General features: G+C 37.0%; 1 protein-coding gene across 1 annotated transcript; it reads right to left on the bottom strand.

Moving 5' to 3' along the window:
* Window positions 1-128: 128 nt before the first annotated feature.
* Window positions 129-19,727, bottom strand: LOC127840978 (ras-related protein Rab-28-like). Its single transcript, XM_052369452.1, has 6 exons — window positions 19,562-19,727; window positions 12,989-13,085; window positions 11,545-11,633; window positions 10,354-10,480; window positions 9,107-9,210; window positions 129-8,728 (listed from the first exon to the last, which is right to left on the bottom strand). The coding sequence occupies exons 1-6, from the start codon at window positions 19,634-19,636 to the stop codon at window positions 8,546-8,548; spliced, it is 675 nt and encodes a 224-aa protein (XP_052225412.1). The 5' UTR covers window positions 19,637-19,727; the 3' UTR covers window positions 129-8,545.
* Window positions 19,728-27,931: the final 8,204 nt, after the last annotated feature.

The following is a 27,931-nucleotide window of genomic DNA, read 5'->3' as shown; positions in this document are numbered from 1 at the left end:
ATAGATGTTTTCAGTATTTAAAAAGAAATGTGAGTGACTCTTTGTTGTTGAAAGGACATTCAACCCTTTTGAATATTATTATCTTTAATTCTACTTTGCAGCAACTAAAAAATGCAATAGTGCAAAACTGAGTTTGAAGTGTTTATTCATGATAAAAAGACAAAAGTTTCATTTCACATTCCATAACACATAGGTTCATATCTAAATCACTGTAACAACAATTAAACAAGAGGCCCATGAGGGCCTGAATCGCTCTACTGGCTGGAATCAATAGGGCTCAAGCCCTTGATAGTATAAACAATCTGAGTAAGTTTTATACAAACAGATCCAAAATGGGAACAAGAAGATACGTAAAATTTAAACTTCAAATGGCTCCTTTTCAACAATAAGTTGGACAAATTTTCTTCACTCTCAATGGGGTTCTGGCCCTTGATGATATAAATTATCCGTTGAAGTTTCAAAAGGATAGAACTTTATATGTAAACAAACAAGAAATGTGTTTGTCGGAAACACTATGTCCCCTTCTGCGCTGCTTTGATTTTTTTGTTTTGACCTTTGACCTTGAAGGATGACCTTGACCTTTCACCACTCAAAATGTGCAGCTCCATGAGATACACATGCATGCCAAATATGAAGTTGCTATCTTCAATATTGCAAAAGTTATGGCAAAAAGTTAAAGATTTTCATTTTTTTTACCTTTGACCTTGAAGGATGACCTTGACTTTTCACCACTCAAAATGTGCAGCTCCATGAGATACACATGCATGCCAAATGTGAAGATGCTATCTTCAATATTGCAAAAATTATGGCAAAAGGTTAAAGATTTTCATTTTTTCTCAAATTCAAGGAGATAATTCTGGACTTATAACTCCGATATTGCTCATTTTCAATAGGGTTTGACTCCTCATTCAGATAAAGACACTGTGCAAGTTGGGAAATGATTGGATGAAAACTGTGGACTTTATTGCGTAAACAAGCCTTATTTCGCAATTTTCTGAAATTCAAGGGGAGATAATTCTGGACTTTTTACTCTGATGTAACCCATTTTCAATAGGGTTCGAGACCTCATTAATATCAACACACTGAACAAGTTTGAAAAGAATCGGATGAAAAATGTGGACTTTATCGGATAAACAAGAGAAAATCTAACGCACGCACAGACAGACAGACAGACAGACAACATGCCATCCCATAAGCTCTTCTGGCATATGGCCAGGAGAGCTATAAATACACTAATATATTCACAATAATATTGTATTGGTCATTAGTATTCTTGACCCCTACAACAAACTCAATATTGCTTTCAAGTGAAACTACAGGAGATAAAGCTTCAATCAACAACAAAAATAACTTAGCACTTAACAGTTTGACATTTTAACTTGCAATATCAACACAGACATTACGCTTAGTTTCTGTAGATCAGAAGGAGTCATGGAGATTTAAATCAGCAATATTCAATATAGACCTAACTAAAGACAAAATGCAGAGGACCTCTATATATCAAAGACTTGTCAATATACATGATAAGCCTTTGAATATATATACACAAATGGTGAGATGATAATTCTTATATGTGCAATTGTAAATGTAACACACCATTAAAAAATGAATAAATGCATTATTTTGTATAGTTTTCAGTTATATTAGTAGTTTGAAATACATTTCAGACACATCATGCATATATTATATAGTTGAAAATGTTTTATGGACATAATGCAATGTAACCAAAAGCAAAGTGTATGTGTACTTATCTCAAATGTACACATAACAACTAATTTTCAAAAAATGAGTTTAAAAAAAATCAACATTCCCTGATGATATGAGCACAGAAACATCAGATCTCTTCCTGCAACTGAAGAATAACTGCAGACTGCTCTATAGGGACTTGTTCACAGTTTGACAAAGTGATCTTATTCCAAATTTGTTTAAAGATTAAAAAAGAGAGAGGAATATTGTACACAAGGAAGCAAAATTACATGACAGACATGGACATAAACAGGAAATACCTCTTCATGTATGAGTATTCAACACTTGAAATTGATATTATTATCAAGAGTTACTGAAATGAAACAATGAAATAATTGAAGTGCTTCTGTTATTTTTGTGACAATCTGCGCCAACATGTATATACAGGGTTCTCAATAACTTTTTTGCCATCAGTCCAAAATGTAAAACCAACTGGCCTTCTAAGGGGGCCCGGGGACCTGCTCTCCCTTAAAATTTTTTAATTGAGCACTCGATTCCATGCATTTTGGGCCATTTCATGGCTATTTTAATGGTCAACAAAGCATTTACATTTGAGCTTTTTTGTGCATTTTATGAATTTTAGCTTTTTTAACTAACATCAGATAAATGAAAAAAGCTCTTTTGCTTTTGTAAGATTTTAACTCATATAAAATGCGATTTTTCACAAATAAAGTAATGCGGATAAATAATTCAGATAAAACGACTTTCAGGTACTTAATTGCATTTTTAGGGTCAATTTTTACGATTTTGATGGTGTTTTTTGCACAAGGTTCCAATTGGGACACTTTATTCAGATAAGGAAAAAGCTTTGATTTTGGATTGGGAATGGGGCCTTAATTCGGCCCTACAGGAATGGGGAATAGGCTTGATCGTCCTTCTACCATGCACATTTTGCGTGACACTTCTAGTTTGAAACGTAACTGAATTAAACTTTCACAACAACAACAACTTTGCATTAACACAAAGAACGCAAGCAATCAGGAACAAAAATTCACCATGTGATAAAAGGAACGTCAAAATATTTGACTGGTTTTTGACCGATTCCAATTTGCGCTTTTTAATTGTTGTTGTTGTTGTAATGCGTTAAGGGAGATAATCAAGCAACGTCTTTGCTTAATAGCAAAAAGGAGCAAAGTACCAAAAAGACAGCACATTTCGAAAAGTCAATTGCCGATTTTCCGATTCTGAGCAATTTTCAACCGGCCAAAATCTGATTTCAAAAGGCCGATATGGCCGGCTCTTATTGAGAACCCTGATATAACTTATATATATAAACTTGAACTTCATATGCATGATGCAATATAATTGTTAAGATGGCCAAGAGTTGAAGGCAAATACATTTTTATCAAGGCAACAATTCTGTTTGAATCATGGTGGGATCAACATAAAACAACTTTTTAGGTTAAATTATATTCTAATTGAAATACTGAAATCCTAGATTGCACTAAATGTATAGTGTAATGATACACTTCAAACAAGAGGATCAAAGGACCTAAGGTGCTCACCTGAGACCCACATGAACTTAACTGTACATTGTTTGCAATATTTTACTTTAGTTTTAGGAAAACTGCCACCCCAACACAAGCAGCTCTCTTTTAAATGAACTGATACATTTTCTTACTCTATGTCAAGATGTCATGACAAAAAGCAAGTTTCATTATGGTTTGACAAAAATTGGGAGTGTTCATAAGGTTTACAATTGCAATATAATTATAACTAAACCAACTTTGGCAGCCATGTTTTTTTCTAAGAAAGGGCCCGTTTTCCAACTCTATCCATATATCATTATAACTATTGTTCTGAGCGAGTTTCATGATGATTGGGCAAACAATTTGACCTCTAGAGTGGTCACTATGTTTTACTACAGCAATATCTGGAAAACTGCTCCCAGCCTTGGCAGCCAATGGACCTCAGCTGACATATCATAAGAACAAATGTTATGAGCAAGGTTAATAATGATTGGGGAAAACACGTGACTTCCAGAGTGTTCGAAAGCTTTCTTTAAGTTGACCTAGTGACCTAGTTATTGAACCTGTGTGACCCAGTTTCAAATGGCAGAGGTATCATAGACAAATGTTCTGACCAGAATTCATGAAAACAAGGTAAATATTGAAGATCCATGACAAACAACCAAAAAAATGTGATCACAAAATCCCACCATGGGTTTGTTTTGCTCATGTAAGCAAAAAATGTAAAAACTGTGAACAAGTTCCTTAAATAAAGTGAAAAGAAATAGAGAGAAACAGGAACTCCATTGTATACATGTTTTAACTGAGCCAAACTATTGTAAGAAAATCAAGTGGTTGCAACTCATTTAATTAATATGATAAAAAGAAAATCATGTCATCTACAAACACGGTGGTATGTCAACACATTATACAATTTAATTAAGATTATGAAAGCAGCCAGCTGCTATAAACCAATACATTCAACACTCCAATCTGCAAGTGAAAGATCATAAATAAAGTTCATTCTGTGCAACTGCCCTATATTAAGGAAATTAAAACCAAAAATGTTTCAAATCTAAAATACTGCATACAGTGTGGCTACTGAATGAAGATGATATGAACCTCGTTCTGGGAAAACTGGGCTTAATGCACATGCAGTAAGTGTCCTTCCAGATAAGCCTTTGCAGTTGGCACAGGCTGATCAGAGACACTTTAAGCATGTGCATTAAGTCAAGCTTTCCAGACTTAGGCTCATGAGGTAGTCATGTATACCTACAATGAATAAAAGAATCATCAGTTAAAGATGATTGTGTGCTAGAAACACATTAGTATCAATTTTGCTACCACTGTATCAAATAATCAGATGACAAAATCTGTTTTATCAAATAAGCAAAAAATTTTATTTGAAATAACACAAGAAAAAGTTTCATAGAGAATAATAGGTTAGTGTTGACTATAGATCAGGTTTATCATGCGAGGCTTAGAAAACAAAAAGCACAAGCCTTGGCGAGTGCTTTTTCGTTATCGTGCTGAGCATGATAAACCTGATGTATAATCAACACTAATCTATTATTCTATTTACCCCACTTTTTATTTTGTAAACCTTTTTTGTTTTAACAACATTAGTTAGACTGGATAATTTCGCTGGATTTATGACGTCATTTCGTCGAAATATTGACGTCATTCCCTGAAGTTGATTATTTATGATACTGTGAAACCATTATTAATCGTCAGGCATTAATTTTCATAAATTTCGTCAGTCGACCGATCGGCGAATTTAAGATCCTAACGAACAATCATGCTCTATGTTTGAACAAAAACAAACACTAAGTTGAACAATATTTTAAAACTTTACCGTAGACATGAGTCATTAAATTCCAACATAATCCATGCACACATTCACTGCTGTTTCATAATCAAGATTAATCCGGTTTTGACACAAAGGGATGTAGATTACACAAGGTACTTAACTGACACGTTACACTTCTTTAAAACGCGTGTGCAGTACAGCTGTATCGAATGCGTTGACTTCGTTTATGTAGAATGGTAATGAATTAGCGCTTATTTGTTTATAACTTAATTACCCATTAGGTGCATTGTGTTTTTTAGGGGTGTTGCATATTAGCCATCACGCAGCGAATGCCGATGAAAGACAATAAACCAAATGAAAAGATGAGGATGTGTGATCAACATGCGTATTTATCACAAATTAATAAAGAATATTTTAATTGCTGTTTGTTATTTGATTGTTTGCGTTTAACCGCACTTATTACTATTTTATATGTATCAATTTATTTATTTTTAAATTATTGACATTATTGATTTATATACCGGTAGTTTACTTTTTAAGAACAAACACACACAGAGAGTTTATAATTTTGTTCGCACCTTCCCTAATTGGTGCCGATAAAGGTACGATTGTTATCAGTATGGCAATTATAATAATAGAATAAGACTAATTGGCAATTGGCTTCGTTGTTACAAACACTCGTTAACGGTTATTCGATCCCACTTGTCCGCTAATCATAACAATGAACGTGTGAATGGCATACATTAAGAGGGTCCGTTACTGTCCCTTGATAACAAAAGACTAGTTAATTGGCATGTTACAAACAGGCCCCACCTCCTGCAGTGATTCTCAAGTGTGTTTCCGCATTCGTACCACGATTTTCCGCAACTTCTCGAATATGTATTACACACAAATCGGATATTGACTGACGCTTTTTTTTTAATTCAAAATCAGAAATCGGCGAATTTAAGTGCTGACGAAATCGTCATTTTTATAAAAATGACGAAATTTTGTGCTGTCGAAAATAAATGGTTTCACAGTATTTAATCAACGGGGCTTTTATCAACCGAACTGCGCTGTAAAAGTGGGATAAAAAGAGTGATCTTAGAGTGAAGACATAACAAAAATGATATGTAACAAAACACAGCACATGTGCGAAAGAACCCTGTGGACATGCAATATATCACAACACAAGACATGTAAAAATATGATACAACGGAACACATTCTAGTTGTACAAGGAGAAGTCACAAGAGAATTTACTTACAAAATGTGAACAAAATGTCCCGCGGGGCCACATGTAGTCCCACAGGGGCCAAATACAGTCCCACAGGGGCCATATACAGTCCCACAGGGGCCAAAAGGGTTGGACAAAAGTGCAGCAAGCAAAATCATTGGACAGGAAGAAAATACTGACATACTATACAAAGCAGAAAGGGACCAGCCCTATTGATTAAAATACATTAATAATTTCATACTAATGAATTGAACATTCATAGATAAATACTATCTATTAATAGTTTTTACATGTCATTCATCAAGGATTTAAGGGCATGAAAACTACAAGGTGAAACAATTGGCAGCATACTTTATAATCGAAACTGCAAAATTCCTGCATAGTTTGTGTATTTAGTAACACAAGATAAAATAGGTTGAATGTCATGAAACATAAAACACAAACAGGTTTTAATGCAAATCAGGGACAACACTTTCTGCTGAAACTAGATTTTAGCTAAAGAGAGACTTCCTTTCACAGGGGTGTCAATTGGCCAAAATCTAAAATCCTGAAAATAAGCTTATCGTTTGGGGACCAGAGCAAAAAAAAAGGGTTAATAATTCATGTACCTTTGCTAACTATTTGGTTATAACTTTGTAAACATTATGTAAAAGTAAAATAATTTGTGTTTAAGTTGACATTTTGTGATAATAAGCTTAAAATTCCAGGAAAAATCCTCTGATTTATATCAATATCAAAATTGGTCCTTCAGGGCCAAAATCCTGATTTCATGAATAACCCTGAACTTTGACACCCCTGTTTCAAACACAATTCCATGAAAAGGCCGTCTCTGATTAGCCTGTCTCTCATTAAACATAATGCACAATCATTAAACCCGTTTTCCAAAAGCGAGACTCGTATGTTGATATTTTTATACAAACAAAGCCTTCTATTCAACTAATCTGTTTTTCAGTTTCTATCACATGAATTTCAACACAAGAATCATTTATGTTAAGAGTTATCATACAGAGTTAAAACTAGTTTACGTTACAGAATTACACAACTTTATAAACTGATATATGTCACAATGTCAACACATAAAAGACAAATCAATATGATACATTCGCTAACACCTATCAATTTTGTGTGGGATAAAAATGACTTAACAGTCGTTAATTGATATTCAAGAACATTACATTTAATTTCATACAGAAAAGGTTAGTATTATTATGAAGAAAAATGTTGTTGTATCTTCATGGTTTTATTATAATTAATAGAAAACACTTTATTTTATTTTTTAATTCACTGAATTATATCAGAAAAAAAGCCTATGCTCGGAGGCTTTTGAATGCTAATAGCCTCTATTTTTTCATTGAAAAACAGAATAGCATTATTTAGTAACTAAACAAATACCGACAGTATCACACTGTAGACTGCAAGATGCTTTCAACAACATTCCTTGAGTAAAGCACATGTAGCGCCTGGTAAACAAAACCAACCATGATGCCCAGTCTATAAACAAAGTACTCCATCACTTAAAAGTTGAAGTTTAACCTTAACACATGCGATACATTTTGCTTTTATGCCATTTTTCTTTAACAGGAAGTTTTTTCTAAACAGAAATCAAGTCTGGGTGAAAAGTGTTGTCCCTATACACAGGCTTATCTGGGACATTACTTTACATACATTGTATTAAGGCTAGTTTTCACTATACAAGGCTCAAATGTGTCTTAAAACATTATGACAAATCTTAGGGCAGGAGAGCAAGCAAATTACAAACTTTCCCTCAACTAACATTCTGTATGCAGCTATGTTTAACCCCCGTATCATCAACAGAAACAACCAGTTGCACAATTGTTTTTTATAAAACATATTGCTAAACCTTAAATGATTCACACACAACATTGTTTGTACTTACAACCTGCAATTCCATCAACTGACATCAGCAGATTTTTGTGAATCAAACTATTCTCTAAAGTTGCAATTTTAGAAATCAAGTTTTCTTGGCAAAACTGCTGAATTTAATGACATCATCAACTGAGCTGTTACTGTAAAGTGCACAATGACTAAAGACCTATCCCAAATACACCATAGAATGGGAAATTACAAATTCCCATTGAAGCCAATTTCAGGACATCTTTAAAATCCCTGAAATTCATAATAATTAAATTATGTGAGGTGCACTCAGGGAACTAAAGTCGTGTGGATAACATGTTGTCCAATATTAGATATTGCAGTCTGCAGAATGCACAAGCTTATCTGTGACAACACTTAACACACATGCTTTAAGACCCATTTTTCCAGAATTTAAATTAAATTCAATAAATTTAAAACTATGCAAGCATGGCTATTGTAGAGAGCAGATGGATGTTTTTGTTGTGGTCTGTGGTATATGCCTGGCTGCACTTTCCTCCTGTTTGGTATAGTTCACTATTTCTGCTTTCACAACGCGATGGTGCTGATCCACATCCGGCTTGGTCAGTTTGATGCCCAGAATTTCTGCAGCTACCTTCTGGAAACATATAGACACCTGAAAATAAACACAAACATTCTATGAATATGAAAGGTTGATAAATAGGACATTCATTTTTGAAGTGAATTTCCAATTTTATTCTTGTTGAAAGAAAATACTATAAAGTATCTTTGAACAATGAAATCTAAATATGTTAATAGTAAATTTAAAATTCAATCATGCGTGCAAGTAAATTTATTCATGATTTTGACATAATCACAATATCAAAGTCTGCCTTGTGCGATGACAAAATAAACAATCCCTTGGAATTCGCAAAACAAAACAAGCAAAAAGGACAAAACTACTCAGAACCAAACATTCAGCAATATTCTTATGACAATAGAATACGATTCAGCCAATGAAGCTGAAGTATCACTGCATATTTCAGGTACATACCGAGTCTCCAGTCTTGGCAGACACAAAGTGACTAGACATGCTCCGCTCCTGGGCAAACTTCTGGTGTTTCTCCACCTTCACAGTGCGCATGTGCTCCAGGTCAACTGAGAAACAAACGAGCATTCTTCAGGTGAAACTGGCTTACTGCATGTGCTAATAGTGCTGTCCAACTTTAGCTTGTGTAGTCCACACCATCTAATCAAGGATTACATTTTCCACTTTTATGGTATTTAAAGGCAGTATTTTTTTCAGCAAAATATTAGTTGAGGCGGAAAGTTGTCCCTGATTAGCCTGTGCATATAATGCGCATGCTGATATGGGACAATACTTTATGCACATGCATTAACCCTTTGCATGCTGGGAAATTTGTCATCTGCTAAAATGTCGTCTGCTGAATTTCTATAATTTGCATTTTCTTTGATTTTTTTTCACAGAATACTATCAGAATAGCAAACAGTTTGGATCCTGATGAGACGCCACGTTTTGTGGCGTCTCATCTGGATCCAAACTGTTTGCAGTCCTTCAAAATTCGGTTCCCGCACTGAAAGAGTTAAGCATATATTTCCCAGAGCACAACGGATATGTGAAACTAAACATAAAACTAATTGAAGATGACAAAAGGTAAAGTTTTCATAATTTTTCATTATTTGTGAACAGCCCTAAGTCCAGTTTTGTGTTTTAATTTCTAAAACTACAAAACCTGCTGAAGTTCTTCATGTATTTACAAAAATATATTCAACACCAGTAAACACAACATGTAATATTACCAGCTTAACACTTTCCCACTGAAAATGGCTGTATGCAAACTGCATAAAAATAGAACAGCCTGCGAGTAACTCAGCAGTCTGCTCAAGTATTATGCTGTTTGCGGCTCATCAGTATCTAAGGGTTGAAAATGAATCTTCTAATACTTGAAATAAGAAAAAAGGTCTTAATTTCATCCGATTTTTTCAGTGACTATAAACACGTAAAAATTCATATCTAAGTGGTTAAGGGTTAAAACATGTAAACTGTGTAAGAAGTACATCATTAGTTTTATTGCCGACGACAGCAAAGTGAGAAAGCCTTCATTTCCAACACTAAGACATGACGAGCAGCAAACGGCATAAAACCTTAACAGACTACAAGTTTCTGGTAGGCTGTTCTGGTTTCATGCTGGTGGCATAAAGCAATTAATTATTTGCTTCTGGGCGGAAAGGAGTTAACCAGCTTCAAACAGGTGCATTGCACAAGTAGTACTGCCCTACTTTTATTGCCAACAAGAGCCAGGTGGGGCATCCTTTCCTTGCCCAGGACTTTCTTGATGGATCCAAACCAGTCATCCAGGTTGTCAAAACTGTTGTGGTTTGTTATGTCGTATACCAACAGAGCACCCTGAAGTAGATCAGCAATAGATGTTTTTTAAATTCAGTGAAAACAACTAAATAAACATCACAATTTTTGGTCTTGGTCCTGTTGTTATAATGCAGGAAAATGTGAACTACCTGTATTGTTTTTTCAAGCAAACACAAACTTTTTTATTTCAATAAGCAAATACAAATCAATTAACTCTGATCACATACATCCAATTACTTTGACCAATGTGAACACAAATTATTCTTACAGTAGTGAAATATAGTAGTCAATTATCAAATGGTTCTTGAAAATGATTAGTGTCACTTTTCCAGACCACCAATAACAGTACTTGGGATCAATTAACATTTACAGGTTCATATTAGTGCCACAAATGTATGACATACCACCTGCAGTTATGTGAAAATAGATCTTATGCCATATTCTGCCAGCAGCGCTCCAGATCAGCCTGCACGTTCACACAGGCTGGTCAGGAGCCATGCGGTCTGCTAATGAAACCACTAAGCCATGCGTGACTTTACATCAGACTGGGTAGCTGCTGACCAAACTGCGCCGATGTCGCATACCTCATAAGACCCATTTTCACATTATGTGGCTTATATTAAAGTACACACTTTGGAAAAGGTTCCGGTTTCGTTAAAGAATTTAACAGGTGTAAAAGATGAGGGAAAGTTGCAAAAGAATCAGAGTGCAGACACCTGGCATACATCAGCCTGACCCGGCAGCTACAGGTATGGGATTGTAATTGAGATCAATTTTTTACTATTTATAGTAACAGTTTTTTATACAGTAAATGTGGAGAAGCTGAAGATCCAGAGCAACATATACCGGTACTGTACCAGAATCACAGCTGCTCAGTTTTCAATTAATAAATTCTTTCTGTGACTGAGAAAGACTTAAATGGACCACAGGAATGTAAGTCCAACTTTCCACTCTAATACCTTCAACAGAAATAACCATCAATGGTCAATATGAAAGTTAAAACCACATTTTTTACATCAGAAATTTTAACAGCTGAGCAATATGGACTGCGTTTTGTGGAGATTTCCATCTGAAAACATAATAGAATGTGCAGATGTGCTTACATGGCAGCCATAGATGTAGTTTTCCAACATGGCCCCTCCGAGGGTCTGTCCTCCGATATCCCATACCTGCAGGGCCACATGTACATTCCCTGGAAAATATAACCCAGTAGATCAAAAAAGTTAACATCGAGGACACAGGGCAACATGTGCATTTCCTTTTAAAATAGAACTCTGAGAAGCAAATAAATGAGTGACATCTTGAGAAAAGGAAAATTAGCAGCATTCTTTTAAAACTGGGCTTAATGCAGAGATGACACTTTCCACTGTTATGGAATTTTTTATTTAAAGTTAGTCTCTTCTAAAGGAAAATCCAGTCTAGGTGGAAGGTGTCACCCCTGATTGGCCTGTGCAGGATGACACTTGATGCACACACATTATGTCCAGTTTTTTCACAACATGACTCAAATGTCGGTATTGAAATTTCTCCCAGTTTGCACAATTTTGGAGCTCCTGTGAATCAAGGTTTATGTGTTAGTTTTAACTTTTACACCTCAAGAAAGCACCATCTAGTACTATACACATATAGGATCTGGCACGAGTTGTCATATCATACCAAATTTTATGAAACGATTTCAGGAATTTTGTAAGTAAGCCAGAAGCTAAACAAATTGCGTGGACGAGTTTCATAAAATGTGGTATGAAACGACAACGAGTGTCAGATCTTTTTTATCACATGCTTTTAAATGAGCAAATTTAATAAATATTTTGCGCAAACATAATGATAAATCCCAAATATTGTTTACATTTCGTAACGTCATTTGACGTTTCACCGTCATTTTAGCAAAATAATAAAATGCGTTAATCTCAATCTCACACAAACTAAGCCAATGAAAACGCTTAAAAAGTATATTACACATGTGTAAGATAAAAATATTCGTAATGGTTATATTACATGGGAAACAGGGTATGGCATGTGATAAAACAAGAATTTTAACATAGTTTAAATTATGCATGACAAATGATGCAACTAAATTGAAAGCAATTATTATGCAAATAATGGCAAACTTGGGGCGTAACGCGCGCCATAAAGGTTTAAACTGATGTACAAAATTAACAACAGATGTATGTAACAGTAACTGCAAACAAGATATGTATTTGTGAGAAACACTATGTCCCCTTCTGCGCCGCTTTGAAGCTATATATTTGACCTTTGACCTTGAAGGATGACCTTGACCTTTCACCACAAAATGTGCAGCTCCATGAGAAACACATGCATGCCAAATATGAAGTTGCTATCTTCAATATTGCAAAAGTAATGGCAAACTGTTAAAAGTTTGGGCAAACACACAAACCAACCAACCAACAGACAGGGCACTATAGTGGTGGGGGACATAAAAACTATTATTTATAACAAAATTATAAAGTTTAAGTTTCCATTTTTTTCAGAACAGCAAAATGCGGCATGGCAAATAAAATCTCATCAACCCTTGGTCATGTGTATTACCTGGCAGCACTATCCTTCGCAGGAAGAAGTCCACACCGATGGTCTGCTTGTACTGCTTCCCAAACTGCTCCTGGGCATAACGAGTGGCAAGGGATGTCTGAAAATATACAAATTATTGTCAATGATTTTTTAAATGAGACACCTGCTTGTGCAGGATGGTCTTTTGTCACAAGGGCAATTTGGTGTTCACTCAAAGATTGTGGCATGTTTTTGATAAAGCATATAAATGTGTTTTCATTGAAAACATTGTTTCAAAATTCATATAATTTTTTTTTAAGTTCCCATTGAATTTTTCTATATTATTAAGTGATCAGATCAAAAAGAGGGAATTGCAGGGTCCGAGGGGGCAGAGTGGGAAGAAGGGGGGGGAGCAGGGTGCTGCGCTCTGCCATTTAGACCAAGCTGGATCAATACTTCAACTTTTCAACAAAAAAAAGATGCACCCTCAATGTGCAAACGCAACCAATAAAAGTTGTACTTAATGACAGAGACGATGTTACACTCTGACTTTCTCCTGTGTATTTGACCATAATATTTTGGTGTTTATGTTCTGGGCTTATTCCTGTTTCATCATGGTTGAAGATGAGCTCAGGCTTTTCTTTTAATCCTAGGTTTGATATGGCCTTTTCTAGGTAGTTAAAGTAGGTTGACAGGTTCAGGGGTGTTAAATAATTTTGCTCAGTAGTTGTAAAGGACAGCAGGCTTTAGTAAAGTAATACTTCCTTTAATAGACCTACGAGTCTTGGGTTCTTTAAGAGTTTTGGTTACAGAGATCACGTGAATTTATGTGATAGAATGTTCCCACATTATGCAGTTGTTAGGGTAAAATGTTTTTACCATGTCAACACTGTTTTGCTGATCAAAAATGCAATAATAACTTAAAACAGGTCAATATTGTAATTTATCAGAGCTCTTATCAACTATTTCCTCTTTTATAAATTGTTCATATAGTGTTCTTTAGTAACACAAAATAGTTTATTTATGTGTATTTTCCATACTACTTCATCTGTTGAGATTTTTTCACAAGAATTAACCTCACCTGCAATGTAAGTTTTAAGGCTATTTATTGTATGCAAATCTTGAAATTGGAATAGCCTATCAGAATGCACGACTCAACAAGAAACCTATTTTCAAGATGGCGGTTTGACACCATCAACACAATCGATTATTCATTATTATAACAGACGATTAACAGTTGAAAAAAGCAACAAATATAAAGACCAAAGGTTAATAATTATGTTTATAATGATTCATAGTGATATATTAATAAAACATTTGTGATGTAACAACTTTATGAAAATGACCCACCACTCAACCAGCATATAGCATATCCCTTATTCTGATGGTATTGCTCGATTAGTCATTGTGGGTTTGTGTACTACTAACAAGTACCCCAGGTACTCTACAGTCTACAGTATACCTAACTGTACACCGGCTACGGAAAATATACTAACACGTACCCGGCCAATTTAGACTGTACCCGAGTTTTATTCCAGCCTAAAATCCGATGTCGTTAAACATCAAACATGTGATTTGATTGGTTAATTCTCTACTGCATTTAACAGCTAGACAATCACGTTCTCAGTATTATTAAATTATGGAACAAAATGTATTAAATTGGTTTTGCACACCTGTGTCCAAGTTATATATTTTTACATTTTTTCATGAAATTTCGGTTTCAAATAAAGACTCGTAGCCTCAGGTTCTGTAGATTAACCCGCCTCTGATTGATTGAACCAGGTTTGCGTCAGTAGACTTGACTATCGATGAAAAGCTGCTATTTTCAACATCTGACGACTATGTTAACTATGTTTTTTTGTTAATTGGGAATTTTTATTTTGAAATTGGGAACAATGGTCTCATTGGGAATGGTGCCGTTTTACGGTACCAACTTTATATAGAGGAAAAACGCTGCAGACTCAACAAGCATATAGCATACTACACGGGGCTTTGTCTCGCCAGTATTTTGGCAAAACATTGCTGATTTTAATGAAGTTTTTGCTGTTATGTCAAAGAATACACATTGAACTATAGATTGAAGTATTAAACATGTATGTTTTTTTAATATATTTTCACTAAAATATTTAGATGTTTTCATTAAGAGTGCCGATACTACGAATATAGCCTCTAAACCTATACGTTTGTGCACCTTAAACTTCAAAGGCCTATCTTTCATGAAAACTCATTAAACAATAACTAAACTTGATGTATACTTCATGATTTATCTTTTGTTTAACAAATAACGAGTGAAATATGTTGGTTGTCAGATAATAATGAAGTTACATACCTTTAAACATTCATGTACCTAAATTTAAACATTCATGTACATCGTAGTCTGCGCCACACAGAATTACCCTTTAAGATCGTGCACCGATTTTGATGACATCATAGCAAGGCCATGGGATGTGTTTATAATAACTGATATATGTTTTTGTGAATATGTGTTTATTTGTATTAAATATGTGTTGTTTTCGATGAATCTCATGAATAAACTGTATGAGCAGAATGTTTTAAACAAAACTGGTCTTCATAAAAACGAAATATGAACTGTATTTAGAGGTCTAGATAAAAAGTATTCACTAACCGAAAAAAGCTAAATAAAATTCCATTAAAATGGGGCCATAAAAAGCTGTCACCCCTTCTAATGACAGTTGTTTTGTGGCAAAATCCCAAAATGACAACGTGAGAACATTTATCACAATAGGCCCAGGTCACCATCTTAACATATGGTCTTGTGTCATCATTACAGGGTAAATTTTTCCGCATACACAGCATACTTTAATCATATTGTAATGCAATGTACAGAGAGCACAATACAAATCTGAGACAGGCCTCCAAGGGAAACTAAACTCAGGGCTTTCCTTTGACCCGAGCTCCCGGGTTTTGATGCTTGAATATTACAGAAGACCCCTTTTTGACTCTTGAGAAAATTACGTCATGCGTCACATTTGACCCGGGGGAATATACCGACTTGCGTCAACGAGATCAAAAGTTGTTAAGACTAAGCGATAATTGGCTTGGGGCGGAGTATCTCATTTAGTACACGCTAATCGTTAACGCCCGTTTCCAATCATCGAAGCACAAGTCCACCCAGTAGGCGGAGTTTGGTTAATTAAGAAATCTAGTATTGACCAATTAAAACACTGCTGGTTCGATGACGCGTGTATTAACTTCCCATAATTTATCATAGCGATTGTTATCAGCTGTATGCGGAAAAGACGTGTATTAAACCCACCTAGTTGCAATAATCCAACTCCCAGCTATTGACCCTCTGAGCTGTACGTATGTACTCATAAAAGCTCAGAGCATTTAAGAAGAACTATAAACCCACCAAAACAGAATGGACTCATCCGCGTCAGTTTTAATAATATTCAATATAAAATAATAACATCCATATCCACAGAACACCGTAAAAACATATTTTGAGATATTTCCAGAGTATGTCAGAATGTATTTCCAAAGCTGAATGCACCCACTGTTTTACTTCATGATTGCTCAGTTCAAAGACGCGCGAAAGTTATGCTGGCATATGTACTGTCTACAACGTCAAATTACTCGCTTTGCATCAAAGTTGCTAAAAATAACTATAGAACCGATATAACTGACCTTGTGGCAAAGTGACAATTTTTGCATGAGCTAATTGATAACAAAATACATGTAGGCGTAATAATTGACTGTTTGAGAAGGCATAGAAAACGGCGTGTTTGTCGCACGTCTTCAGTGAAGATGGCACATGAAATAATTAAAGGGCGTCGGAATGTTTGATGGGATTAAATACGGAGGCACCTTAATTGGCGAGTAGAAACAATTTCCTTTTATAGTTTACCGATTTATGTAGGCTATTGTGTTTAGGTACCAACCGTATGTTGTTTGTTATTTTGTGATAGCCAGCGGAAATGTGTTTTTTTACATTTTGTATTTCATTCTTAATTTAATAGCCACGGGAAACGGTCAAACAAAGTTATTGGATAAAGTGTAATTGTGCAAAGTGTAATTGTGCTTGTGCATTCGGAAAATGTCGCAGAGAAACCTTTTCGAATTCGGAATCGGTAGTAACTCTGAAAGTGTGTGTAAGACCCCAACGACAAAGCGTACTTTAGATCTTAATGACAGTGCTCCTAACACCCCCAAACTTGCGAAAGAAGATGTGAGCGACACTAAGTCAAAAAAGGAAAGAAAATTTACTTGGGCACCCAAATGAGATCACTCTTTAAATGCATGAATGATTTATTTATTTGCTCAAATGATTGTTGGTTTGTAGAACATATGACATATTGTTTTGCTGTATACATGAAGTAAATGTTGTATGAGAATACATATTTTGTATGTAAACTTTGAGATGTTGTGTAGGACATATGACATATTGTTCTTTGAGATGTTGTGTAAGACATGATATGACATATTACTCTTTGAGATGTTGTTTAGAACATATGACATATTACTCTGCTGTATACATGAAGTTAATGTTGTATTAGAATACATGTTTTGTATTCATTAATCATTGAAATATTGTGTTTAAATGCATAGTGTTGTAGTGGCAGTAAAATGTAAGAAATAAATGTAAACATACATGTATCTTTTAATTTGTTGCTTTTTATATATTATATCTCAGTAATTTGCTTAAAGTACAAAAAATCATTGACTCTCCTGCGTTATTATTAGGACTCTTAGAAGTTTGATTTTGACTCTTGAAATTATGGTCCCAAGAGTCCTTGACTCTTGAGATTTTAGGTCTAAGGAAAGCCCTGTAAACTTATAACATTTTACGATCAAAACATTGATAAAACATAGCCTGTCTGTCTGGTGAAGGAAATGTGCAGATTTTAAACATTGTTTAGGCTATTTCTATGGGAACGAGGTCAGAAAAATGGACAATTTATATCATATTTATTGTTTTTCCTTTTGATTGTTGTCTTATCGTTTGTGGAAATTCTCGCGTAACAAAAGTGAACAGTTTTCGGGCGGATGCGTTAGAATGTTGCTTAGAAGTTTACGTCCTAAAAAGGTGCACGATCTTATAAGCAGGGGGTTTTTTGGGTTGTGGGGGAAGGGGCCTTTAGCCCTTATGTGGGGGAAATTTTACGCGGGATTTTCCACTTTGGGGAAAAATTGTGCGCGTGGGAATTTTTGCGGAGTTCCCCTTTTGGGGGGATTTGTTTACTTACTCTCTCATTATTACAATACATTTGTACATGTTTGCACTATATTCATTGTTTTTTTCATAATTTATTTCGTTTTGCAAGATTAAATTGAAATAGAATTGAGATATTATAATCATGAGACACATCTTTCTATTAAAAAAAAAAAAAAAAAAAAAATTTTGGGGGGGGGGGGGAATTTTTGGTTCTGAAAGGGGAAAAAACCAACCTATTTCAGTTAATCTAAAAAACTTGCAGTAGAAGTTGCATACAATTTTGGTGCGTGCATGAAATTCCAAGATATGTCTATTCGGTCATCACAAAAATTACGAAACAATAGGAATGAGGGATAGCCTCTAAACCTATAAGTTCGTGCAACTTAAACTTCAAAGGCATATCTTTCATGAAAAATCATTAAACAATGACTAAACTTGATATATACTTTATGATTTATCTTTTGTTTAACAAATAACAAGTGAAATATGTTGGTTGACAGATATTATTAATGGAGTTACGTTCCTTTCAACATTCATGTACAGCGTAGTCTGCGTCACACAGAATTACCCTATAAGATTGTGCACCGATTTTGATGACATCACAGTGAGGCCCTGAGATGTGTTTATAATAACCGGTATATTTAATTGTGAAAATGTGTTTATTTGTATTAAATATGTGTTGTTTTAGATGAATTTCGTGAATAAACTGTATTGAAAAGAATGGTTTAAACAAAACTAGTATTCATAAAAACGAAATATGAACTGTGATAACTGTATTCAGAGGTCTACATAAAGTGTATTTACTCACGGAAAATAGCTAAATACAATTATATTTCAAATGGGGGCATAAAAGGCTGTCACCCCTTCTAATGACAGTTGTTTTGTGACAAAATCCCAAATTGACGCAGTGAGAACCTTTATCGCAATAGGCCGGTCACGATCTTAACATATGTTCTAGTGTCATCATTTGGGGTTAAAATTTTCCGCATACACATCATTCTTTAATGGTATTGTAATGCAAAGTACAGAGAGCACAATACATTTTCGAGACGGGCTTCCAAGGGAAACTACTCTAACAACATTTTACGATCAAAACATTGACAAACATAGACGTCTGGTGAAGGAAATGTGCAGATTTAAAACATTGCTCTGGCTATTTCTTTGGAATGGGGTCAGAAAAACGGACAATTTATATCATATTTATTGTTTTTTCCTCATAATTGTTGTCTTATCGGCTCTGGAAATTGTCGCGGTACAAAAGTGAACTGTTTTCGAGCACGCGCGTTCGAATGTTGCTTAGAAGTTTACGTCATAAAAAAGTACACGATCTTATAGGGTTGCACGAAGTTATAGGAATAGAGGATAGAGGAGGTGTTTTGAATTTCACTTTTTCAGCACAATTCTGAAAAGTGGTTTCGATGTTCCATGCTGGTATTTACCTTGCCGGAGGCACCGTCCCCCATGATAACAATTTTCAACTGCTTGTCGGGGACTTCATCCTCTGAGTCCGACATTTTAAAGTTGTAAATATTGTAACGTATTTTTATCTGCCAGAAAGTAGGTCAAGAATTTGGCACATACGTGTCCACCATTTTGAAATATTTACATCCGGTGTTGCTTCGCGACGGAAATCTGACTTTGTTTAAATTAATAGTAATACTAAATAAAAGCTTATACGCCATGATAACATGTCTGTGCTATGTTTAACTTCATATTTGTTTCAGTCATTATAAGTCTAAAGGGAGTTTTTTTGTAAATAACATTTAACGTGTTTAGAGACTAATGGCAGGTGCCCTTTTATGACAGTACGGCCTTTAGAAAGGTTCAGTTCGGGACGGCCTGCATTATTGCATCTTGTGGTTCTTGGAAAAGCTCTTAAAGTTTCAGAACAATCGGACCGACTGTTTGATAACTAGGAAAACAGTAACATAACTTGGAGCGTTTACTTTTATTGCCTACAATGGTAAGAAATATTTTTTTTATGCGTAGGTACATTGGGTCACTTGTATAATTTTAAATACATTTACCTTTACTACTAATTTAAATGATTGTCGGTACCATTCCGAAATATCAAGTTCACATTTCTCTCGAAAAACCCCAAACGGCATGCGTCTAAGATAGCAAGCTGAAATAGGAGAACCATGTGCCCTGGGATCTCTGATGACTTGCTCACCACTGATGACGCCACGAAGACCACAATCATTGACGGAGAGCTTATCAGACTCAACATTTACATCGCCGCCCTCCAAGAAACTATCCCTCAGGGAAGGGAACTACACTTTCTTTTGGAAGGGGAGGGAGCCAGAACATAAACGTCATGGAGTAGGTTTTTCTGTCAAGAACACATTGTTTGTCTCCATCGATCCCCCACGGAGCGCATGCTGACCCATCGCCTAAAATCAGCTGCAGGCTTCATCACTATCGTCAGCGTTTATGCAGCGACACTATGTACTTCCGATGAAGACAAAGACACTTACGATCAGCTGGACAGTCTTATTTGCGGGATTCCCAAGGCTGAGCACATATTTCTCCCCGGTGATTTCAATGCCACAGTTGGGACAGACCATCAGTTATGGCCGTCTGGAATTGGCAACGATGGTATTGGGAAGATGAACAAAAATGGACAGCGATTGCTGGAGGTCTGCTCCTATCAATACATTTTCCCAGTCTAAACCATAGTACAAGATGTCCTGGGTGCACCCAGGTATTGTAGGTGGCACCAACTCGACCTTACCATCAACAGACGCTCACTATTGAGCAGCGTGCTAGGAACACGCATCTACCACAGTGCAGACTGCGACTCAGACCACGCCCTAGTATGCAGCAGTATGAGATTTCTCCCCCGCAAGCTTCGTCAAGCCGAACCTCCAGGTCGGCCTCGTATCAATACAGCCAGGATTGGTGATTGTCTCAGAGAGGGTAATCACGTGACAAACAACATTGCGACGTCTATGCCGAGGCAGATATCTTTCGTCGTTTTATACCCTGTATTACTTGTATTATTTTTTTTATTCGGCTCACTTTCCAGCCATATAAGAATGAAAGTTACTGGCTTTTATTTCATAGTAATATTCGCTCTATCTTGACTTTACTCGATGCGAAATTTCTTAGCGGAATGACCTAATTAGGGCTCCACTAAGAAAATTTCCGGGGAGTAAAGTCGATATATAAAGCAAATTTAAATACGAAATAAACGCTAATCACCTTTTTTCTGATATGGCTGGAAAGTTATCGTCATTCAAAAAATAAACAAAAGTAATAAAGGGTATAAAACAGCGAAAAATAACAGTCTCGGTATGGACGTTGCCATCTTGACTATCACGTGATTACCCCCTCTGTGTCTGCGCAAGGAGGATTTTGTTACCAGCCTTGAGAAAGCCTTCAAAGACCTTTCGGAACGAAATGCTAAAGGTCGACGGAAGTCCATCAGGGACAGCGTCTACATCGCCGCCATTGCCGCCTTTGGAAAGAAGGAGGGGCAGTATACTGACTGGTTTAACGCCAACATCCAAGAACTTAAACCAGTCTTTGCAACCAAACGCTCAGCTCTTCTAGCCTACAAAAAGTCACCATGCGAGAAGACGCTTTCAGCTTTGAAGACGGCACGGTGCGGTGCCCAACGTATCGCCCGACGCTGAGCCAATGGCTACTGGCATCCAGCGCTCAGCCGACTGTGGAAATGTGCGTAGTATGTACGACGGCATCAAGAAGTCAAAAAGACCGTCCACCACTGGAGAAACGATCACTGACTCTGAGCAACAGATGAGGAGATGGGTGGAGCACTACTCAGAGCTATACTCTATGGTAACTGCTATCACCGAGCCGGCCATTGACGCCATCGGCGACCTTCCTGTAATGGAAGAACTGTTGTTTTTGACGGGTCATCCTCGAGGTACTCCCCATCAGACGCCGCGTCAATCAGGATTGCGAGTTCGCACCTTCTTTGTTAAGCATCTTCTTCTCGGTGCTGCTGAAGTATGACGGCATCTACATTCACACCAAGTTTGCTGGGAAACTGGTCAACATCGCTCGCGTACGGGCCTAAACAAAAGTCACCGAAGTTCTCGTCAGAGAGATGCTGTTTGCGGACGATGCTGCGATTTTCGCGCATACAGAAGAGGCCGTTTAGAAACTCACTCTTTGCCAAGGCACGTGTATACTTTGGGCTTAATGTCAATTTGAAGAAGATGAACATCATGGGCCAGGATTCTAGTGCCGTTCCCTGCTTCAAGATTGGGGACTATACTTCGGAGGTAGTCGATGACTTCACCTACCCTGAGTTCACCATCATCAGAAACGTGTCCATCGACGATGACTTTGTAAGAGCATCGGAAAGGCTTAAGCTACCATGGCCAGACTGACAAAGAGGGTCTGGGGAAAATAGGCTTTTAACAGAGGAGACCAAGATCCGGGTATATCTGGCGTGTGTCCGTAGCACCCTGCTGTATGGTAGCGAAACCTTGACGAACCTCATGCGACATGAACGCCGCTTCAACACATTTAACATGCGGTGCGTAAAGCGCATTCTGGAGATTTAGTTGAATTAAGATTTAGTGATCGTGTCCCGCACAGCGACATCATTGAACGTGCTGGGATCCATGACATGTTCGTCCTTGTAACTCAACGTCGCCTCTGGTCGATTAGTCACGTGCGCTGAATGGGGGTTGGACGCCTACCAAAGGACATCCGGTACGGACAGCTTGCCACTGGCAAGCGACCCGTGGGTCGGCCAGCCCTCAGATACAAGGCTGCCTGCAAGAGGGACCTGAAAGTCGGTGGCATTGCTACAGATACTTGGAAAAACCTGGCCCAAGACCGCACCGCTTGGCGACAGTCAATACATAGAGGCATCGAGGTAACTGGGGCTACCAGATCCGAACATGCAACTCGAAAGAGAAGCCTTCGACAAGTGCGCGCCGCCCTTCCTCCGACTGCAAGTACACTGGGGGCTGACGAGGTCAAAGCGTAGTCCGTTTCGCTACGACGTCGAGTATATGTTTTACTACGAAAACATTGTTTAAATACACATGACATCGAGAACGGATAAGTCGAAAATTGTGTTTAAAACATGTAAGATTATGATTTTGTAATAACAAAACTCTGAATTTAAGCACAATGTCATTTCATAGGTCTGTTACATCAAATTATAATCCAAGATGTGTCTGGTTTATGCGGTTAAACATGAAATAGACCGCTGATTTATCAAACCGAAGTCAGGTTTCACTTTAAAAAAATGCAATTAAGGTTTACAACTGTGTTTAATTGACACAATTTTACAATTTCCATATTGATCTATGTATTGTTAAGCCACTGGGGTGTTTAGAAATGTGTAGGGTGACCCAGTTATCAGAAATAAAGGCTACATATTATTATAAGGCATGATCATGTCTCTGACAGCATACGTATATGCCTCGCTACGACAACGCTTTAGCGTGCATGCGTTTCTCACAGAAGACGTATTGGTTATCTCTCAAAGGCAAAATAAAGAAGAAAAAAAATTAATACAGAGTCATGGAGTGGCTGGATGTTTCCTTTGAGACAGAGGTAGTAACAACGGCACAACATGATCCGAAGCGCACAGTCGACATGGTAATGCACATTATTATGATATAATTACATTTACGACTAGGCCAAAGGAAACGATTAAAATCGAAAATCCATATATAAGATGACAGTTGAGAGAAGAGAACCTAATGTTGTCGGTCTCAATAAAAATGACGCATCTTCACCTTTTGACAATCCCTTATACGTTCATTTTGATAGAGACCGACGATAGGTTTTCAGCATACGGTACTCTTTATCAAATGACATTCGATTCTCGTTATTCCCAACTCGCTTATCTCGAAACTCTGCTTATGTCAAAGTAAATCCCATGTTCCAACTTCGATCATTATTTATCTCATACGGATTTTGATTTTTACATTGTATATATCAAAGCGATTTTCTTGAAAATCGGTAATCGTCAACTAATTTTGAGGTGAATTTCATGTTCGTATACATGATTGTACCTGTAAAATCCACACCTGTAACAGCCGTAAGGTGTGGAAAGTAGGACCCCAATGGCACAAATCCGCAATTGCATAATCAATATATTGTTGTAAAGTTGTGGCAGTGGGTTTCTGTCACAGGTTATTGTTAACTGCGTACATGACGGCCGGTAAATTTACTTCGTGTTACAATGCGGTTAAGGCCCAGTCTCACTATGATGCCGGCGGAGCCCCAGTGCGTTATCAGGCATCTACCGGGATGAACCGGGGCCCTACCGGGATGAACCGGTGCTCCACCGGGATAAAACGTGGACGACCGGGGACAACCGGTGCTCCACCGGGAAAGTATTAAAATGTTTAATACCTCCGGGATGAACCGGGAGTCACCGGGTAGGACCGGCAACGACCTGCGTGGCACCTGGAACAACCGGGACTTTACCGGGAACAACCGGGACGGCACCTTAGCTCCACCGGGGCCCAAAACCACCCCGGCAGAGCTACGGCAACGCCCCGGTGAATGCCGGCAGAGTCCCTTTATAGCTACGTTACATAAGTAAACCGGTGCTCTGACGGTACCGTCCCGGTTGTTCCCGATGCAGTCCCGGTTGTTTCCAGTGCCAAGCCGGTTATTGCCGGTCCTTCCCGGTAACTCCTGGTTCATCCCGGAGGTATTAAACATTTGAATACTTTCCCGGTGGAGTCCCGGTTGTCCCCGGTTAAACCGGGGCGTTGCCGCAGCTCTGCCGGGGTCTGATGCCGGTATAACCCCGGTGAGTGCCGGCGTAGTGACGGTATACCGGGGCTCTGCCGGCTTTCACCGGGTTCAACCTTTTCGTTTGGATGTTCATGCGCACAGTGAAGCACGGCATCTTTTGCACTGGGAAATGGCAGTCTGCAGTAACTGAAAACTGCATGTGATATGTCCAGAAATGGATACAGAAACTTCGTTGAGCAACCTATACATTATATTTGTACTTCGTTGCGCAACCAATACATACTCTGTGCGAAACCTTTACATAAAACGACTTGTAATTTCCTTCGAAACAAAGAATTTGCATAATTAAAATATATGTTCGTAACCTGTTTTGTACTTTAAAATGTGTAATGTACACTGAATCGAAGTAAAATGTAGTTTTATTTAATTTAAGTTACCGTAATTGGCTATTTTAACAGAATAACCACCTTATGCATTGCTTCAAATCAAAGTATTTCGATTTTAGCTCAAAATAAACTTAAAGGTTGCAACTACGCGCATTTGTTATTAGTTTGTTATTGAAAATAAGTACCTACCATTACTGGATGTTCCGTTCTCTAATCCATAAACACCAGAAAATATGGAACTCGCCTGATTAAGTAGTGTATTTACACCATGTTTTCGTAGTAAAACATATACCCGACGTCGTAGCGAAACGGACTACGCTTTGACCTCGTCAGCCCCCAGTGAAGTACCTTTGTGTGCTTTACATACAACAAGGACTGCCACTTCCGCATCGGCCTTTTAAGCCCCAGCAGGCATTGTCCCCTGAAGTGACTTACTCAAGAGCGCATCAGCATAGTCTCCCAGCTGTGCCAATCAACCAATGAATATTAAGACGAAAAGTCCACATAAAGGCAAATCAAATAAACAATTTGGTCTTTAAATATTATTTTAAAATTTAGCACCTATTATAGGTTTAAAAAATACAGAAATTTTTCATGGTTTATGTTAAGAGCGGCACATGAACCGCTATATAATAATGCTATACTAAAAATATGATAGTTCAAATGTGAAGGGGTTGGTGAAAACTGGGTCAGTCATCAAATAGCCTTCGGGCTTATCCAATTATTATAAATCTGATACTCTCTTGAAGGGTGTCATCAGGGAATCGCATGCAATCCGAACGTGCCGGTGACGGTACGTTAGTTTTCGCCACTTTTCGTTAACTCAAAATTCTTTAACATAAAGACCGAAAGGTTCTTGTTAATATGTGTTCATGTACTTCTAACAAAACGTCACATGCTGCTCACTTTGTTTTGTCAAGTTTCAACCCTCTAGAACAAATACATTTTTAGGTACGCGCGACCAAGTGAATGTTATTTTTTAAATGTCATATGTCCATATAAGTATAAAGTTCACATGCTGGTTAGTGGAGTTTTCAAGTTTGATCACTTAAGCAGAAATACTCTTTGATTTACGCGCGACACAAACATCCGACGAACGGACAGGCGGAAGGAATGCCGGTCATAAGGACGGATGGACCATGGAAGATCACCCCCATCTTAAGTAGGGGCATACAACCTATCAGGGTAAAATGCATAGACTTCGTTTACTATTTGTGATGTCTAACCAGGACCATACTTGCAAATTTTGAACGACCAAACGTCATTTTGAATTTGTGTGAACAAATGTAGATTATATTTAGATTCCCATTACCGCCTTTTTAAACAGAAGATCGACTGCAGTACCATTCGAGGTCTATTCTAAATCTTTATCTTAATAGAAGGCTTCGTTGCACGCACGCTTAGTACACCATGCCATAAAACCCATTGATGATACATATAATAATGATATTATATTGCACTTTACAAGTTGTCATCAACATTTAACTTTCGTCTCCAATAGTTTTCTCTTCTGTTCATTATGCATGCACAATTACAATTATTCCTGTTACGGCTACAAACTAGCAATGTTATGTCCTCTTCTATAGCACTGGGTAAGACGTGACATCGATGACCGTACGTACGAATGTTTCACTACACGGGGTGAGTTTTATAATGATAACAGTAAATGCGTCCATGAAATGCTATAACCAGATAACTAAATTTCGAATACGTTCGTTTCCATCATATGACGCATATTTTATATGGATTGTCTAAAAATCATATTTTAAAGAATTCCATCGGAAAATGTGCGGGTTCTCACGACTTATAGAAATCGTTAAAGATGTTAAATATACATAAAAAATTGAAATGGCACAATTTCTTAAAGTATAAAGATCACATATTCCAAGTTCTACTAATTGCCACCAATAAATGGATGTGATCGTTGACTTAAATATTGTGCACAGTGTATTCGATATTGTTTTATTCCTAAGCTTTTATAGGGGAATTGACTGTATAACTATTGAAGTGTTAAGTTTCAGTTATTTTACACTCAAGTTGAAGTTAGAGTTAACGTTTGTTACATTGTACATTGTGTCAATAGCGTACTTGCTGTCTAAGATTATAAGTATGTAATTTATCATGTTTGCAGGAGGACATTAATTTTATTGCTTGACATATGTTTATGTTTTTGAGTGCTTTTACCAAGAACAATGTGGATTATTTCATCGCAAAGTCCGCCCTGTACACAATAATATATTACTCCTTGATTGAGGAGGGGGGGGGGGGGGTATGTAAAGAAGATTATCGCCACAGTTTTACGACAACACATTTAAAAGGTTTACTTAGTACTACATTATGCTGAAAATATCGGGAAATATTAATAAAAACACATCAATATCTCAGTAAATTCATCATTCCACTTGGTAAACAATTACAAAATAAAACTGTTCATAATGATGAGACTGTCCAAACGTCAAAGCGAAGCAAGGTCACACATATCGTAATCATACATATGTATACAGCTATATTAGCTCCGAGTTCCAAAAAAGATACAATTACGCCGGCCAAATAAAACACAATTTGGGGGAATGTTTGACAGTTTCTTAGATAAAAATGTCAGACCCAATTATTTAATTAGTTGTTTTTGATGAAGTGGGTCTGTAGGTGAATTTTTCCGACGACTTCCAACAGTGCAACCAGACATGTTTTGTTTATTTTAAAAACATACATATTAGACTG

The sequence above is a fragment of the Dreissena polymorpha genome, chromosome 8 (assembly GCF_020536995.1).
Source record: "Dreissena polymorpha isolate Duluth1 chromosome 8, UMN_Dpol_1.0, whole genome shotgun sequence".
Lineage (NCBI taxonomy): Eukaryota > Metazoa > Mollusca > Bivalvia > Myida > Dreissenidae > Dreissena > Dreissena polymorpha.
The sequence above is the reverse complement of the archived record's forward strand: the minus strand, read 5'-3'. Positions and strand labels throughout refer to the sequence as shown.

Excerpts from the sequence above, each read along its gene's own strand:
- LOC127840978 (XM_052369452.1), bottom strand. The coding sequence starts at position 19,636 with ATGTCGGACTCAGAGGATGAAGTCCCCGACAAGCAGTTGAAAATTGTT. Across the intron at positions 13,086-19,561 it reads GGGACGGTGCCTCCGGCAAG|ACATCCCTTGCCACTCGTTA; the intron begins GTAAATACCAGC and ends GTATATTTTCAG. Across the intron at positions 10,481-11,544 it reads ACTACATCTATGGCTGCCAT|GGTGCTCTGTTGGTATACGA; the intron begins GTAAGCACATCT and ends GATCTACTTCAG.